Here is a 15,066-nt window from a genome sequence, read left to right as displayed (position 1 = left end):
ATTCAGGAGTCGTTGTTGCGGTTGAAATGGAGTCTAAAGTTATAAGATTGTAAATAATAAACTCTTTATCTTATATAGCTCCCTCTCAAGGTCAAGATATTAATTAAGCTTTAAAACAATGTTTCTTGAATAAAATCGACCAATTAGCTATTCCCGTTCGGAAATTATATGTCACAACTACATATTCTGAGATTTTCATGGTCACAGCTACCATTGTACGGCCGTAGGCGCTTTTTGAAATTTATCAAAATTTACCGGGAGCACCGGTACATTTTTAAATTCAATTTTCTCTTGAACTTGGGAGAAGTGTTTTAGGGGCTAATTTTTCTTGTGCCTATAATTATCTACAGGAGTATCCAAATATATCAAAATTGTAAAGATTCACTTTCCACCCAATTTTCAAATTTTCTAAACTTTGTATTACCTACTTTTAACAGTTTATATTTATAATAAATATATAAATATACGATGTGGCATAGCCATGTTGGTTTCGCCGTATAGGGTGAAAAAGAAAGAAAGAGAGAACACGCAGGGCTTTATTCTTACACCTAGGATTCCATGGGTCAAGTCTATTTGTTTCAACTTCAAGCAGGCGTAGTTAGTTCTATAGAAGAATGACGGGAGGGGGTTAGGGATTTGGGGAATTTAGGAGGCCTAATTGGGGTTCTTTATATTTTTCATATACAATTGCCTCTATTTATAATCAAGTAAGGGGGGCGGGAGACTTGAAGATATTGTGAGGCAGAGGCAGCCATCCCGGGGTGCATGGGGCAGGCCCTCTCCCCACTTATTCAAGTACCCTAAAAGTGTCCCTTTTCACATATGAAAAGTGCCCCTTTTACAAAGGAAAAGTGCCCCTTTTACTTTGACGTGTACCCCTAATTATTTTTAAAAGTGCCCCTTCCCCTTTTCACCTCTGATAAGTGTCCATTTTATTTTGACACGTGCCCATTTTTAAGTACAAAAATGCCCCTTTTCTCTTTTGATAAGTGCCTCCTTCACTGATAATTGCCCTATTCAAATATGAGAGCTGCCCCTTTTCCTTTGTAAGAAGTGCCCCTTCCCTTTTAATAACTACCCCCTTTTTAACTCGGATAAGCGGACCTTATGTTTTCAAATGTGTCCATTTTCCAGTCTAATAAGTGCCCTCTTAAAAAAAAAAAAACCTTGCCCTTTTTCATCTCTTAAGTATTTCATCTTATAAGTATTACCTTCACCTCTGATAATTTCCCCTTTTCACTGATCTGAGAGAAACTCGTTTTACTTTGACAAGTGTCCCTTCTCCTCCTGGTAAGTGCTCTTTTCATCTCTGACGTGTGTCCCTTCTCCTCCTGGTAAGTGCTCTTTTCATCTCTGATGTGTGTCCCTTTTTACCTCTATTAACTGCCCCTTTTATTTTGACACGTGCCCCTGTTCCTTTCTAGTAAATGCTCTTTTCCCTTGTTATAAGTGCCCCTTCCCCTCATAATTACCCTTTTCATCTTCAATAAGTGCCCCGTTTATTTTGACATGTGCCTCTTTCTCTTTTTAACAAGAGCCACTTCCCCCTTCTTATAAAAGACCACTTTAACCTCCGAAAAATGCCCCTATTAAAATCAGATCGGTGCCCCTTTTCTTTTAACTGATACACATTTTCCTTTATTGTAAGTTTCCTGTTATTGTAATTTCCCTGTTTTACGTGCCCCTTTTCTTTTCTATAAGGGTCCTATCCCCTTTTCATAAATGCCCCTTTTCACCTCTCTAAATGCCCCTATCAAAATCTGATGGTGCTCCTTTTCGTCGACAAATGCCCAATTTCCATTCTCCGTGCCCTTTTTTTGTTGGTGCCCCCCCCCCCCCCCCACCACTTTGGAACTCGCTCCTCTGCCCCTGTTGTGAGAGATTGGCTTGAGAGGTGTGTGTGTGAGAGAGAGAGAGAGAGAGAGAGAGAGAGAGAGAGAGAGAGAGAGAGAGAGAGAGAGAGAGAGAGAGAGCGATAGAGAGGGAGGGGCATGTAATAGATGGCGGGGAGGGCGCCGGGGGAGGGGGAGGGTAGGCCATGGAGCCAGTGGCGGAGAGTAGGTCGAGATGTTCAATGCCAAGTAGTACGTCGCATGGGAGGGGGGGGGGGCGGGGGGGGGGGGCACTTGATGTCACCGGAAATATAATGATAAGTTTTCACTTTCCTATTCTGTGTTTTTCCCCTTTCTTTTCCTCCTTTCGTTTCTCCTACCACTAGTACCAGGATTATGAAAGGATATTATATCCATGAAGCCTTTATTTAATTTAATAATATTTTGGAGATGACTTTCATTTTCCTCGCTTTTTGAAAAATGGGATGGAAGCTCAATTAGGAGGAAGCAAGACTGGGATCAGGATGATACATGATGCCAGTTATAAGTAGGGCGATAATTAAAAAGAAAACTTGGTCTTATCCCCCCCCCCCCCCATACTGTATCCTTGTAAAGACACATGGACTTTCATCCTTATATTATTTGTCAAAATGAAAGGTGTGCACTTATTAAGATTTCATGAAGTTTTTAGTAACATCATTTATCTCATGGATGCTTAATTCCAAACTTCATTGACGATGCTAATGATGCGATGAAAGTATCAGTGTGCCTAATGGTAGACCTAAACAGCTATTTATATGCCTATTGATGATGATAATTATAGCTACATTTATATTGTGAATCCACATAGGGGATGCTCAAGTTTTTAATGTGCTCCGCAATGTATAATTATAAACAATTCAGAAACTGACATAAAGGAAAAGGAGTGGAATTAAACAAAAGACAACTCGGACTGGTTCATTAAAAAAGAACTTGACAAATTAATGAATGAACGATTAAGAAAAATAAATCTTAATAAAATATGATAATTAGAAGAAAAACAAATTAACGCGAGTGACAGATAGAAGGTTTATAATTGTGCCGATTAGGATTAGGACCCACTCTCGGCCTAAATTTCACCCATCGGCCAGTGTAGTGCGGGTATACATGCGAAAATGCGCATTGTGACATAGCGCCCTCTTATACGACGGCGTACGTAGAAAAATTCACAAATTATACATCATAATTATCAGCATAATTTTGTGTATTCAAAATGATACTTGGAAGGCTCTTTACTTATGTTTGATTGTTAAATTACATTATTTATTTGGTTTAAGAAAGTTCCCCTATCACTACAAAAAGGCGTAAATTGTTGTTAATCACGTAGCATAGTTAAGGCTCCCCCCCCCCCCCCCCTCCGGCAGTTACTTTCTGGACATTGGATGGTATTAAGGCCTAATAATCTTTTAAAACTGAATATTGACCTCAGTGCAAACTGATAAGTTTTTAAGAATGTATTTCCTGGGCCATTTGAAGAAAACAAAATCGTAAGGAAAATGTGTACAGGCTGTCAGGAATCACAAGAATCATCGCCCTTAAACATTATGTAACTTGGCTTCATCATTATTTTGTTGTTGTTAATTGCTTGCCTTTTTGCTCAGGTTTGTTTGTAGGGAAGTTTCCTGTTATTCTCTTGACAAATTTGGTCCAATATCCCCAATAAAAATGGTACAAACTATATCCAAGTCAATCATTCCCAATATATTTCATCTCTTATGCCTTCCTATAATGGCCTACATATTTTGAAAGTTTTTTATAATTCTTAAACTCAGCCCAATTAAAATGGCATGCCCTTCGACATGCAGGCTCAGTGAGAAGATAAAACTTGTTATCAATAACAAAAAAAATTAGCAAAATTTATATTACATAATCTGCTCTCGGGCCGATCAAATGCCACTATTTCAGTAGCTTATAACAGTTATATAAAAACGTGTTATCAATAAAAACTTAGTTACACTAACACGTGTCATGAAACAGGGTCCCGAACGGGTCCCATTCGACGTAAAGCCCAATCTGAATTAAATAGTTCGGGGATGAAACAAAGGTTACCAAAATATTTTGGGAACCGTATCAAACAAGACTGAAATAATAGGCAATCGATAATCATTGTCTATCAGTAATTTGCATATGGGCTCAATAACGGCAGCTGATACGGCCAGTTTCGTCTAGACAAACTACAAAGCCCGTAAAAACAAAGTAAAAAAAAACAAACCTAAATATGAGTTGGACCATATTTTCTGTCCCTTTTAAAACTTCATGTTTCTACCAAACCGATGAAAGAAATATGAAAGAGGTCAACTAGAAAAAAGACTGCTTTTAAATTAATCTTTGCCGGAGTTTACGGACAGAGGCAACATAATGCCGACTGGATCACCTGGGGGGGGGGGGGGGGGGGACTCAGTTTTGGTTTGGACGTGGGGGGGGGGGGGGTGTCGCCTAGGCCTCGAAACTCCTAGCTATTTTATAAGGATAATTTTTTCTCGAAGTAAAGCCCATTTTCCACAATTTTCGGAAAAACGGAACCATGTTTAGGTATATTTAATATTTTTGTTAAACATGGGACCCATGTTTAGAGATTTGTTGGTGAAAAGTGACCCATTAGAGCGGCACATAGGCTCCCTTATGTCTTTATATGTGGGTACCCCCCCCCCTAAAAAACAAAAAAACAAAACCCCGGATTTGACCCCCGGACAAACTCCAAGTTTGTTTCGGGTTAGCATCTTCCGGTGTCTGATTTATTTAGACTACCCTGGAGGAGAATAGTCTTTAACAAGGAATAGTTTTTAAATTGCTAACGTGACAAACTCATTATTGTAAGAAGTCCATATAGTTTACAGAGAGAGAGAGAGAGAGAGAGAGAGAGAGAGAGAGAGAGCCCTTCCGGGGGCGCCATTTTTTTTCTGCGGCACAGATTGGGGCTCAAAAGAGGATTTAACCTTAACCCTAACCCTAAACTTTCCCATATGCTCAACACGTACCTAACCCCAATCTGTGGCACAGAAAAAAATAACGCGTGCGGAGGGGGGCGAGGGGGGGGGGGGGCTTTAATTACCAGGAGGGGAAAAGGCTCTCAAACATTATTGCAACCGCCACAGACACTGCTTACTGTCAAGTAATTAAAGCACATGCAAAATATGAATCTTCGATATCCGGGCCCAATCTTTGATAAATATTTGATAAAAACATGAATATAACACAACAAATCTCAGATTTAATTATTTGATAAAAAAAAAAAATGATCGATTTTAAATAGATAGGAGGTGAGGGCACTTTGAATGTTTTTCATTTCATTTACAATTCAATGAAATCTTAACCATGTTGGTCTATAATGGACTTACCAGTGGGCCCCATTTCACAAGCTTGTCATCAGTGGCAAATGAAAGTTTTTGTTATAAGCTACTGAAATCCTTGCTTCTGATTGGTCACTGATTTTTGTCATTTGTCATTGAAAAAAAGCTTTGTGAAATGGGTCTCTGGAAACTACTTTATCAGCTAATCAGACTGGTTGGAAGTAAACACCTTATACCTGAAGGCAAATAATTGGCGAACAATAAGGCATTACATTACCAAACTATAGGCATATATACCACACGCCTGTCCAAACAAACACTCACCCGATATCCGATTTAGAGATTATGTTCTCAAAATATATTATACAAAGTTAATTCATTTCAAAATTATCAATAAACCTATGTATTCCTATTCCTTGTACATTCGATGTTTGCCCTTGGCCACCATATACTACCAAATGTTCTTGAATATTAAAATGGAACTACAAGTACAATATCTGTAAACACTACTTTCACACCTTGCTAAAGATATCATAGTTTTGGTCCCTCAACGAGGTTAGAACAGAGTAAACAGGAAACGGCTGATATCGAGACTAGGCCAGAATACATGACATCACCGTCATGGCGGAGAACACACAGCTTGCCGAGGATCTAATCAATGCTAAACAAGGTATGATTTCACCCTTTGCTGACATTATTTACTAATGAAAACTGTTATAAGTTGTCAAACACTTTCTTGTGTACGTTGTTATTACATAATATTGTGGAAAATATGGTGGATATGCCGATATTTATGTTTTTTTTAAGACGGTTGGTTGTACGCTCTTCGCAACGAATGAATGAATATCGTTACTCCCCTGCTTGTGTGTTGTGTGTACGGCATGAAGAGTGGGTTTGGCTGGCGCTGGCGCGCCCAACATTGTGAAAATGATGGCGATGAATGGAGTTGGACTTTATTTAGGAATATAACATCAACCGGTTACAAATCTACACGAATTTGAAAGTAGTTTTAAATAAATAATATGGAGAATGGTAATGTTAATCAGAGGTGAACATTTTGTTCTCTTATTTAAACAGCTAGATTTGTATAATGAATTGCAAATGTGGTGTGTGCCTGGACTGGAGTGATGTGGATGTGAGTGCAAGGAGGAGATGGAGGACGTTGATGAAAATGATGTGATTTAGTTGTTAACTTGTTATGCATCATGTATGCTTGGCTTGGGTTGTCATGTGAAGTAATGAATGTAATATAATCATTTGATAAATATAATTTTCATTTGCTGTGATTTAAATAATCTGTAAATTAATTTACCATCCCCAAACTCAAAGATCCCTGATAAAAATTGTTCCCTTCTTTCATTGCCAGTATTTTTTAAAAATCCATCTTTGCTCCGAATTTTTTTTTTTTACCAAGTTTGCACAAGAGGGCATCTGTTCATTTTCTCTCTGTATTTTGCTTTCCCCTACCTTCCAAATCATGCTGGTACAAATGATAATCTATGTTTTTATGATTTATTATTTTCATCTATTAGATTAATTGACATGACAAGGGATAAAAATAGACAAACATCCTCATTGTAACTTAAATTGACAATGAATATTCAAAATCATCCAAAGTAATTTCAAGCAAACGTTAAAAAATCATCTCCTGTTACTCTTTAAGTCTTTTCAAAAACATTGTACATGTAGTGATGTACACCACTCTCTCTTTATTTTTTGTTCAAATCATAGTACAAACACAGAAGAAAAATAAATCACTTTGTATTTTGTTAGTTGTAGAATTGCAACTAACAAAATACAAAGTGATTTTTTGAAGAAGATTTACAACATTGTACATGTAGGTTGTTTAGATTGTATATTTTTAAAATGGTAGAACTTTTCTTGTATTTTTTTTTGTAGTGTACAATGTAATTTTACTCTCTAGTTGTACTAAAATCCTTAATTTTTTTGGTAAAGAACCTGACCTCATGTGTGAATACTGTACTTGTATACTGTAGTTGTTGACAGCGAGACTACACTGTAGTATATTTTTCAGTTTTATTGTGGTTGTGATATTTTGTTGATGTTTTAATCATGTAAAACATTTTCTTCAAGTATAGTGATATTTTAGTATATAATGGGACTTTTTCTTCTTCTGTACTTTGCCACTTCCTACAGTACGTACATGTAAATAGATTGAATACAGTTTCATTCTAAATGGCAACACTAATAGGGGAAAATGTTGTAATAAGTATGTATCACTTTCGTTTATCAGGAGAGGAAAAGGAATTAAAGTACTGATATAAAAGTGCACAATAAGATAATCTAATAGTATTTACATGAACATCCAGTTTCCTGAGTGAGCTGCAAAGTGGATTAACAAGCCAAGGCTTGGTGAGAGTGATCTTGCTAGTATTAGACGTAGCCAAAGCTTCCTTCCCCAAAATGGATCATTAGAAATGTGCAGCAAGTGCAGCATTAACATCTTCCTAAATAGAACAAGCTGTTTAATAGCTTACTGTACACAAGTACATAAGGCCAAATAAATAAAAAAACATGTTTAGCGTCCTGTTTTTTCGAAAAAATAGGAAGGAGGAGGCCCTTTTTATTTTTTGTTTCAAAATGGCCGCTCAAAATGGCCGCTCGGTACATTTTCACTGACAGTCGGGGCTATTTTTTTTCAAGATGGCCGCCGACAATTTTTAATTTATTTATTTTTTATCAGAAATAGAGCCATTTTAGCAGTGTTTTTCATGTTTTTTTTTCTTTAAATTTTTTTTTTTTAAATTAAAAAAAAAAAAAAAAATAAAAATAGGAGGTGGCCCCCAAAAAGGAAGCGGGCGGGGAAGCTAAACATGTATATTTTTTTAAATGGCCTAAGAAGCGATTAAGCTCAGGAGAATACTATACATGTAGGCCACCTGAGTATAGTGGCTATGCATTTTGTCTCCCTCCAGAAAGAAATGAATCTTGTATTTTGTAGAACCTTTCTAGGATGGCTGCCTGCCTATAGAGTCCACTTTTTTTCTCTTTCCCTTGGGTGACCTAAATACCCAGGTTTGACTGTCTTTATTTATCTTTTATGTTCTATAATATCTATGATTAGATTGTAGGTGAAAGTTTTTAATCATGTTAATGTTGGGATAATGATGACTGAAGTGTAGTGGATGGTATAGAAGACACTTTTACCTTGAACAAAATAACAAATTCTTCATACAGTCATGGAGGTCATTTCAGTATTAAAGTTGCAACGATCCAGTTTTCAAAAGGAACATGCACGTTTTTGTTATAGAAAAAGGGACTGATTTGCGAGTCTGCTAAATGTGCTTGTAAATCAGATTTTAATTCAAATTTATGTACACATTTACATATAAATTAAATCAAAATCAATACAGACAATGGAGTACCTGCATTACATGCAGAACAAAAATATTTTGCATTTTTTAAGGACAAGTGTGTTTTGAATCTTTATGTACTGAACTGCCATACATTTGGAAACACTGGAATTATGGTCAAGTAGATAGGCCTATAAAGCACACTGTGAAACATACTGTAGAGTGTATGTGACATTACATACTGTATATGCATGTGCTGCAGTTGCACACACATTCATATTGCATGTACTGTATGTACATGTATGTGTGTATATCATCAAGCAATCTCTCTGAGGAGATCTTCAAGTGCAGCATTACTCACAGGATCAAGTGAACATCAATTCATGAATGTTGACATTCTTCGGGCCGCGCCAGCGCGGAGAGAGAAAGTAGGGACAAACAAGAAAGTTTATCGTCCCTGCGCTTGAGTCATCCGCCTCTGTCCCCGATTGATTTCAACATGCGTTTCCTGTCTTGGCTGCTAGGCTAGGCATCGGGGGAGGGGGATCAGAGAGATCGCAAACTGGGATTTGTAAATGAGGCCCTTCGTGACACTTGCCGGGTCGATAGCCTGAATGCGCAGACTCTAATTAGACACTTCAATGCGATCCAATGAAGTATCGAGCCGAGCCTACATTTAATTCTCTCATTCGCTAGCTGTGGCCAGAGTAGCTACAGCACAGAGCCAATGGAGTGTAGTAGATGATGCAGTCTGCATAGTCTATCAAATCAGACACTCTCTTACGCACAACGACTGACAAGGGTCTGTGCTTCCAGACTACTTGCTGGTTGTGTTAGCCTCAGCCAAGAAGTTTATCCCCCATTTAGCAGCCACATATAAATGGCAGAACCCAGAGGAGAGTTTGCTAGGGGAAGTTGTGTATGGAGAGGATTGTGTGTTTATCCCATAAGTGTAATATGCTGTTGCCCCCAAATCCCTTATTGATCTAGATACTAAGCTTTATAGGATGGAAATAGGAACATGATTATCATATCACCTTGTTGATACATGTAGGACTTGCTATAACAGTGTACACATTAAACTGAATGATTCTGGCTTTGTGAAAGCATGAAATAGTGACTGATTTTTTTTTCACCACTCAATTTGTTTATGATGATCTTTAGATGATATACATTTATATAGATACCTGTATGAACATGCGCATTACATCATCTGGCCATGAATAAATGTGATTACTATTAATGATAATGAATGAATGGATGGTTGGGTAGATGGATGGATGGATTGACAGATGGATGAAATGAATATTAAATAAATGATTAAACAAGTAAAGAAATGAGTGAATACAAAAGTAGGTGAACTTAAACAATTTACAAAAGCAAAACAAAATTGAGTAAATCTTACATTTGTGTGAAATAAAACTAGAAAAGCTCATCTCCAACATATGAACAAATATGTCATTTTCAATCTTGATTTATTTCATAATGTATGCAATGTATACAATGTAGTAAATGGACATGCACTTGTATGGCCATGGGGCGAAAAACGATGCAGTATTCAATACCGGTACAGTACTGTATGTATGTACATGTACATGTACGGGTACATGTGTGGAATGTCTTCGACATCAGTATCGGATTTGAATGATGATGGATTGCATATATATATTCCTCTAAATTATGCACTCATTGCGATTAGATTTGGGATGGTTTAACTCTTGATTTTGGTCGGTTACCCCCGATTTTGGTCGTGCTCAATGCAGTGTGACATCCTGCAACTTCTGACGCATTGACCTGTTTAAACATCTCGGGTTATGGACCATAAATTTATCATTTACAATGGCTTGTATCCCCTGAAGCTATTTTTTTTATTGACACTAAAACTATTCTATTGAAAATAAATACTTTTGAGATACAGTGAGTTTTTCATTGTGCTGGATGTTGTTTATCAAACAAGACTTGTTGCTTTCAAAGTGTACAGTTGTAGAAAAAGAGAGAATGTTTGTGTTGAAGCATTTTTATCTATCTCCAAGTTTAGACTTGTTCAAATATTTTTCATATAAAATTCATATAGAACTACATGTATTTATTGCCATTTGTGTGTATGTATGTACAGTACATCTAGGCTGATATGAAAAGTTAAATATTTGGTGATTGCATTTTTACATTTGTTCAAGTACATGTACATGTACGTGTTCATTCATTCATTTTGTTTTCATTAATTTTGGTTTATTGAAAGAAAGAACATTCCTTGTAAAAACATTCCAAAGACAAACAAAGATGAAATACCTGTGGTTTCATTGCTCAAATCTGGATGTAAACGAATACAAAAAATGCACCAAACTGTCAAGAAATAAAAAATTAAATTTGAAATGAAAAAGATCACTTGTGCATAGTGTAGGCTGTAAAGATATTTACACATGTACATGTGGTCAATAGTCATGGCCTTTTATTATTTTATTTGTAGCCAAGTACATGTACATGTTGTAGATTTGATATGTTTTATTACACACACCAGTTCTGCACGTATGGATAATGTGCTTGAACATTGTGGGCTTACATGTAAGTCTGTACATGTAGGTCTACTCCATAATTGTGCATTATAAAATCATGATTTATAGAGCTTCCATGCCCTCTGTCTTAGTATAAAGTTCAAACTCCAGCGAGGACACAAAAATCAATTTCTGGCATTGGCTGTGCTTGCACAGTTCTATTTGTGTTTGTACATGTTATCCCGATTGTGAGTGGAGTATGAGTCATGGAGTTTGTGTCAACTAATCGAAGGTCTACGTGTAGTAGGTGAATTTTCGAAGTGAGCAAACGTCTGCAAATTTGAACATGTACTTGTATTGCATGGTGCGCAGATTTACATCAGGGACAGAGTTAATGTAACCTTTTCCAGGGCTTGAATTAATCCAAGGCCACCAAGGCCATGGCCGTGGATGCCCCTTTGATTGGCCTCAATGCCCCTCTCACTGGCCTTGGAGATTTTATGTGCCCTTTCCAATTCTTCCTATTTGTTCTGTAATATAGGAATGTGCCCTACAGAAAAGTGGCCTTGCCCTAAAAATATTGAAATTTAAGGCCTGCCTGTCCTTGGTTACATGTACATGCAGCAGTTAATGAATAGTTGAGTATAATTTGAAAAATGTTAGCGTACATGTACATTTGTAGCCATGAACATGTACATGTACAAGTATGTACCAAGGCAAGATGGGATGATGAAAATGTTTCACCATTTAGAAAGTCATTTTAGGAGTTGGATACTTTGTGGGATTTCATCTTGTGTGACGCAGCTTTGATTTTGAAAAGAAATTAAAAAAAAGAGGAAAATCCTGGAGTTTGATATAAAAATGACAGTGGAGTGTAGTGTACTACATGTACATTGACAAAATATGCACAAACAATGAATCAAGTTCACGAAAGATACACAAGAGCCCTGGAAACTTGTGTGAAAAGATAGAAACGTGTTTGAGGAAAAAAATAACTTTTAAAAGTTACCAAATCCACAAGGAGTGCCCTTTCAGGGAAATGAAGTCACACTAGTGTACTGCTGTGGGAAGTGACAATTTGTTCAATATCTTGTCCTTTCCCAAGTTCAAATGATCCACCTTGGTAGTCCTAAGGATCATTTGGTTGTTGACCCCCCAAAATTGGTAATGATCTAAACTAGTACTGCAGTGTAATCTAAACCATTTAACTGGAAAGTTGTAACATTTCCTTTACATCGGTGAAAAAGATGGAAAGCATTCTCCATTTAGGCCTCCCCAGACAGGGAAATGGCACTTGGCATGCCATTGAAATGATGGATAGTCTCAGACTCTCAATATTTAAGACCCTAATATGCACACTTTCATGACTTTGACCATTCCCAGTTGTTGTTGCATTTTAGGCTAGTGTACTGTACTACAGCGACAAAATATGCACGAGCGAACAAGCTTGTATTTTAAACGCTTGTGTTTCAAGTAGCTTTTATAGGAAGAATCCCTAAATGGATCGATGCAGTCAAAAGATTCTTTGTAAATAGGAGCTATTTAGTACTCTTAGGGCCTTTATTTAGGCAATATAATTGACCTAGATTAGAGTATAATCCCTTTAAAGAGTGAATCCGAGGTCAAACTTAAATGGACTGGCCATTATTGACCAAAATAAGCTAGAGCCAAGTCCCCCACACTCTTCCACTGTATACATATTACGTGTACATGTATTATAGTATTTCGAATTTACTATACAAATTACAATGTACACATACTGTACATGGCCTACTATTTAATATGAAACAAATCAGAGTACAATGCTGCCTGCAGCAAACTATAATTTGCAATTCAATATTTTGTATCTTTTTAAAAATAATTTGTATGGGGCTTCTTCCTTTTTTATATTAAAAGAAAATAATAAAGTAAATCACGACCCAATATAACAATTTCTACTTATTAAAGCCTGTCTGCAAGGTGACTGACAGGTTCTTATCTCATCAAATCAGCTCTCAATTAACATGAGAAAAAGAGGGTCATGGGGGACCAATGGTCACCGAGTGCAGTGGGGCTTTAACAGATGTGAATTTCCCACCATCTCTGCTCTGGGGGAAGTCTGATTGTGTAGCTACATGTATATGTATTGTATGTGTAGTTGTATGTATTTCACTGTAGTATGGGGACTAGGAGGAATGGATCGAAAGTGTAGTGAGTGATTTGTGGTATTATCTGGGTGAGTTTCCTGTGAGGTGATTGTGTCAGGAACCCAGGGGCTTCCTGACTGAGCCACACTCCTCAGATGGGTCACCATAGTTTAATCTAGTCTACATAATCAGACCCTCGAGAGAAAAGCATTTTCTCAATGGCGATGGATTGCCCCATCACGGCATTACCCCGCCCGCACAGACCCAGGGAAAAAAATATTCATTTTTTTTCGGGGGTACTTTTCAAGCTGGCTTGCATTAAAATTGTACTTTTAATTTGTTTTGCACTGAACTCTATGCATATTTTGGGGGGCTCTTTTGGGCATTTTGGGGGCTAATTTGCCCCGAGCCCCTGAGTCTTTCCCCCCCCCCCCCCCCTGAACAAATCCCCAAGTGTGTCTTGGGTTCCATGCCAGGGTTTTATGTTATTCTCTAATTTCTTCATACTCCTCATCTCTTGGCACATACATGTAGAGTCCTTGGTAAAGTCCTTACATTTGTAGATGTTGATGTTGATTTTAACAATCTGACTGACACAACAAATATTTACTGTACAGTACATGTACACTGTAACTCCACTTTAATTCCACTTGTACATGTACCAGGGAAGGAAATAACAGTTCTCCAACTTGCCAGTAACTGGATTTCTGAAAGAAAGCCCAAAGTGATACAAACAAGGAAGAGATGACTTGATCAGGGAACCTTCAATACATTCAAATATCGTAATAGGGCTTCTCCATTCAATGGTACAGAATGGAGGTCCTTCCTGTAGCCATGTAGAACAGGCTATTTCTTTGTAAATAAACCAAATTTAATGGATTCGTCTTTGTAAAGTGCCTCAATACAAATTATTTTATTTACCTCTTTGCATTTCAATAGTCAGAATGCAAAAGTGCATACATTATGTGTTGTAATAGGTAGGACAAACCATAATGTTTGTTCTACTATCAACAAATACTGTATACAATTTGCATTCTGACTATGAAGATTTCAGATATTCAGGTGAAATAAAATAATTTTTATGAGACACTCCACAAAGACACGTACTGTACATTAAATTTGGTTACATCACGGAAGTAGCCTATTGCCTACATCGTGTAGTAGATTTCTACTCGGTGATCAATAAAAACAGTATGTCTGAATAGGTAGACTAGCCATGCACAGACTGACACCCAACCCTTCGTAATTACTACTTGGTGATCATGAAACCATACAGGTCTGAATATATAAGACTAGCCGTGCACAGACTGACTGACACCCAACCCTTCATAATTACTACTTGGTGATCATTAAACCATACAGGTCTGAATATATAAGACTAGCCGTGCACAGACTGACTGATACCCAACCCTTCATAATTACTACTTGGTGATCAATATACCATACAGGTCTGAATAAGTAGACTAGCCATGCACAGACTGACACCCAACCCTTCGTAATTACTACTTGGTGATCATTAAACCATACAGGTCTGAATATATAAGACTAGCCGTGCACAGACTGACTGACACCCAACCCTTCATCATGTAAAGTGAGAGCGAAATGTACATGTATGCTGAATGTATTTGTTGTGGATAGCGTAGTTCCCCCTCCATCTCCCATGTACCTCTTCACGAAGCATATTATAGTTGCATACTATTTACTCTGTGCGGTGATGGACTCATGATCCAACATCCCCATCCTATTACTGCTAGTGTACAATTGACTGAGCTCATACGTGAAGGTGCATGGAATATATGGCGATGACAGTTGTGCGACTGTGACACGCATGAGACAGTGGATGACTGTGGACTAGCTAGCTACGAGGACGACGTCTGTTTTGAATGCTTGGCGTGTGGCCACTGGGATTGTAGTTTGCAGCAGGTACTGTACATTGTGTGTCAATGCCATTGCGGAGTGTACAAATGTGACAT

The 15,066-nt window shown here is 37.5% G+C and overlaps 1 protein-coding gene across 6 annotated transcripts in view; it reads left to right on the top strand.

Annotated features, from left to right (window-relative positions):
• The first annotated feature begins 5,725 nt into the window (after positions 1–5,725).
• LOC586167 (ensconsin) overlaps positions 5,726–15,066 on the top strand; it is a 100,094-nt gene continuing 90,753 nt past the window's right edge. For all 6 annotated transcript variants that reach the window (XM_030994479.1, XM_030994478.1, XM_030994477.1 and 3 more), the window contains exon 1: positions 5,726–5,831. In XM_030994479.1, the coding sequence (XP_030850339.1) occupies positions 5,783–5,831 (49 nt within the window). In that variant the 5' untranslated portion in view covers positions 5,726–5,782. The remainder of the gene's footprint in view (positions 5,832–15,066) is intronic.

This window comes from Strongylocentrotus purpuratus, unplaced genomic scaffold (genome assembly GCF_000002235.5).
Source record: "Strongylocentrotus purpuratus isolate Spur 01 unplaced genomic scaffold, Spur_5.0 spur5_scaffold_21, whole genome shotgun sequence".
Classification (NCBI taxonomy): Eukaryota; Metazoa; Echinodermata; class Echinoidea; order Camarodonta; family Strongylocentrotidae; genus Strongylocentrotus; species Strongylocentrotus purpuratus.
This window is presented reverse-complemented; position numbering and strand designations above follow the sequence as displayed.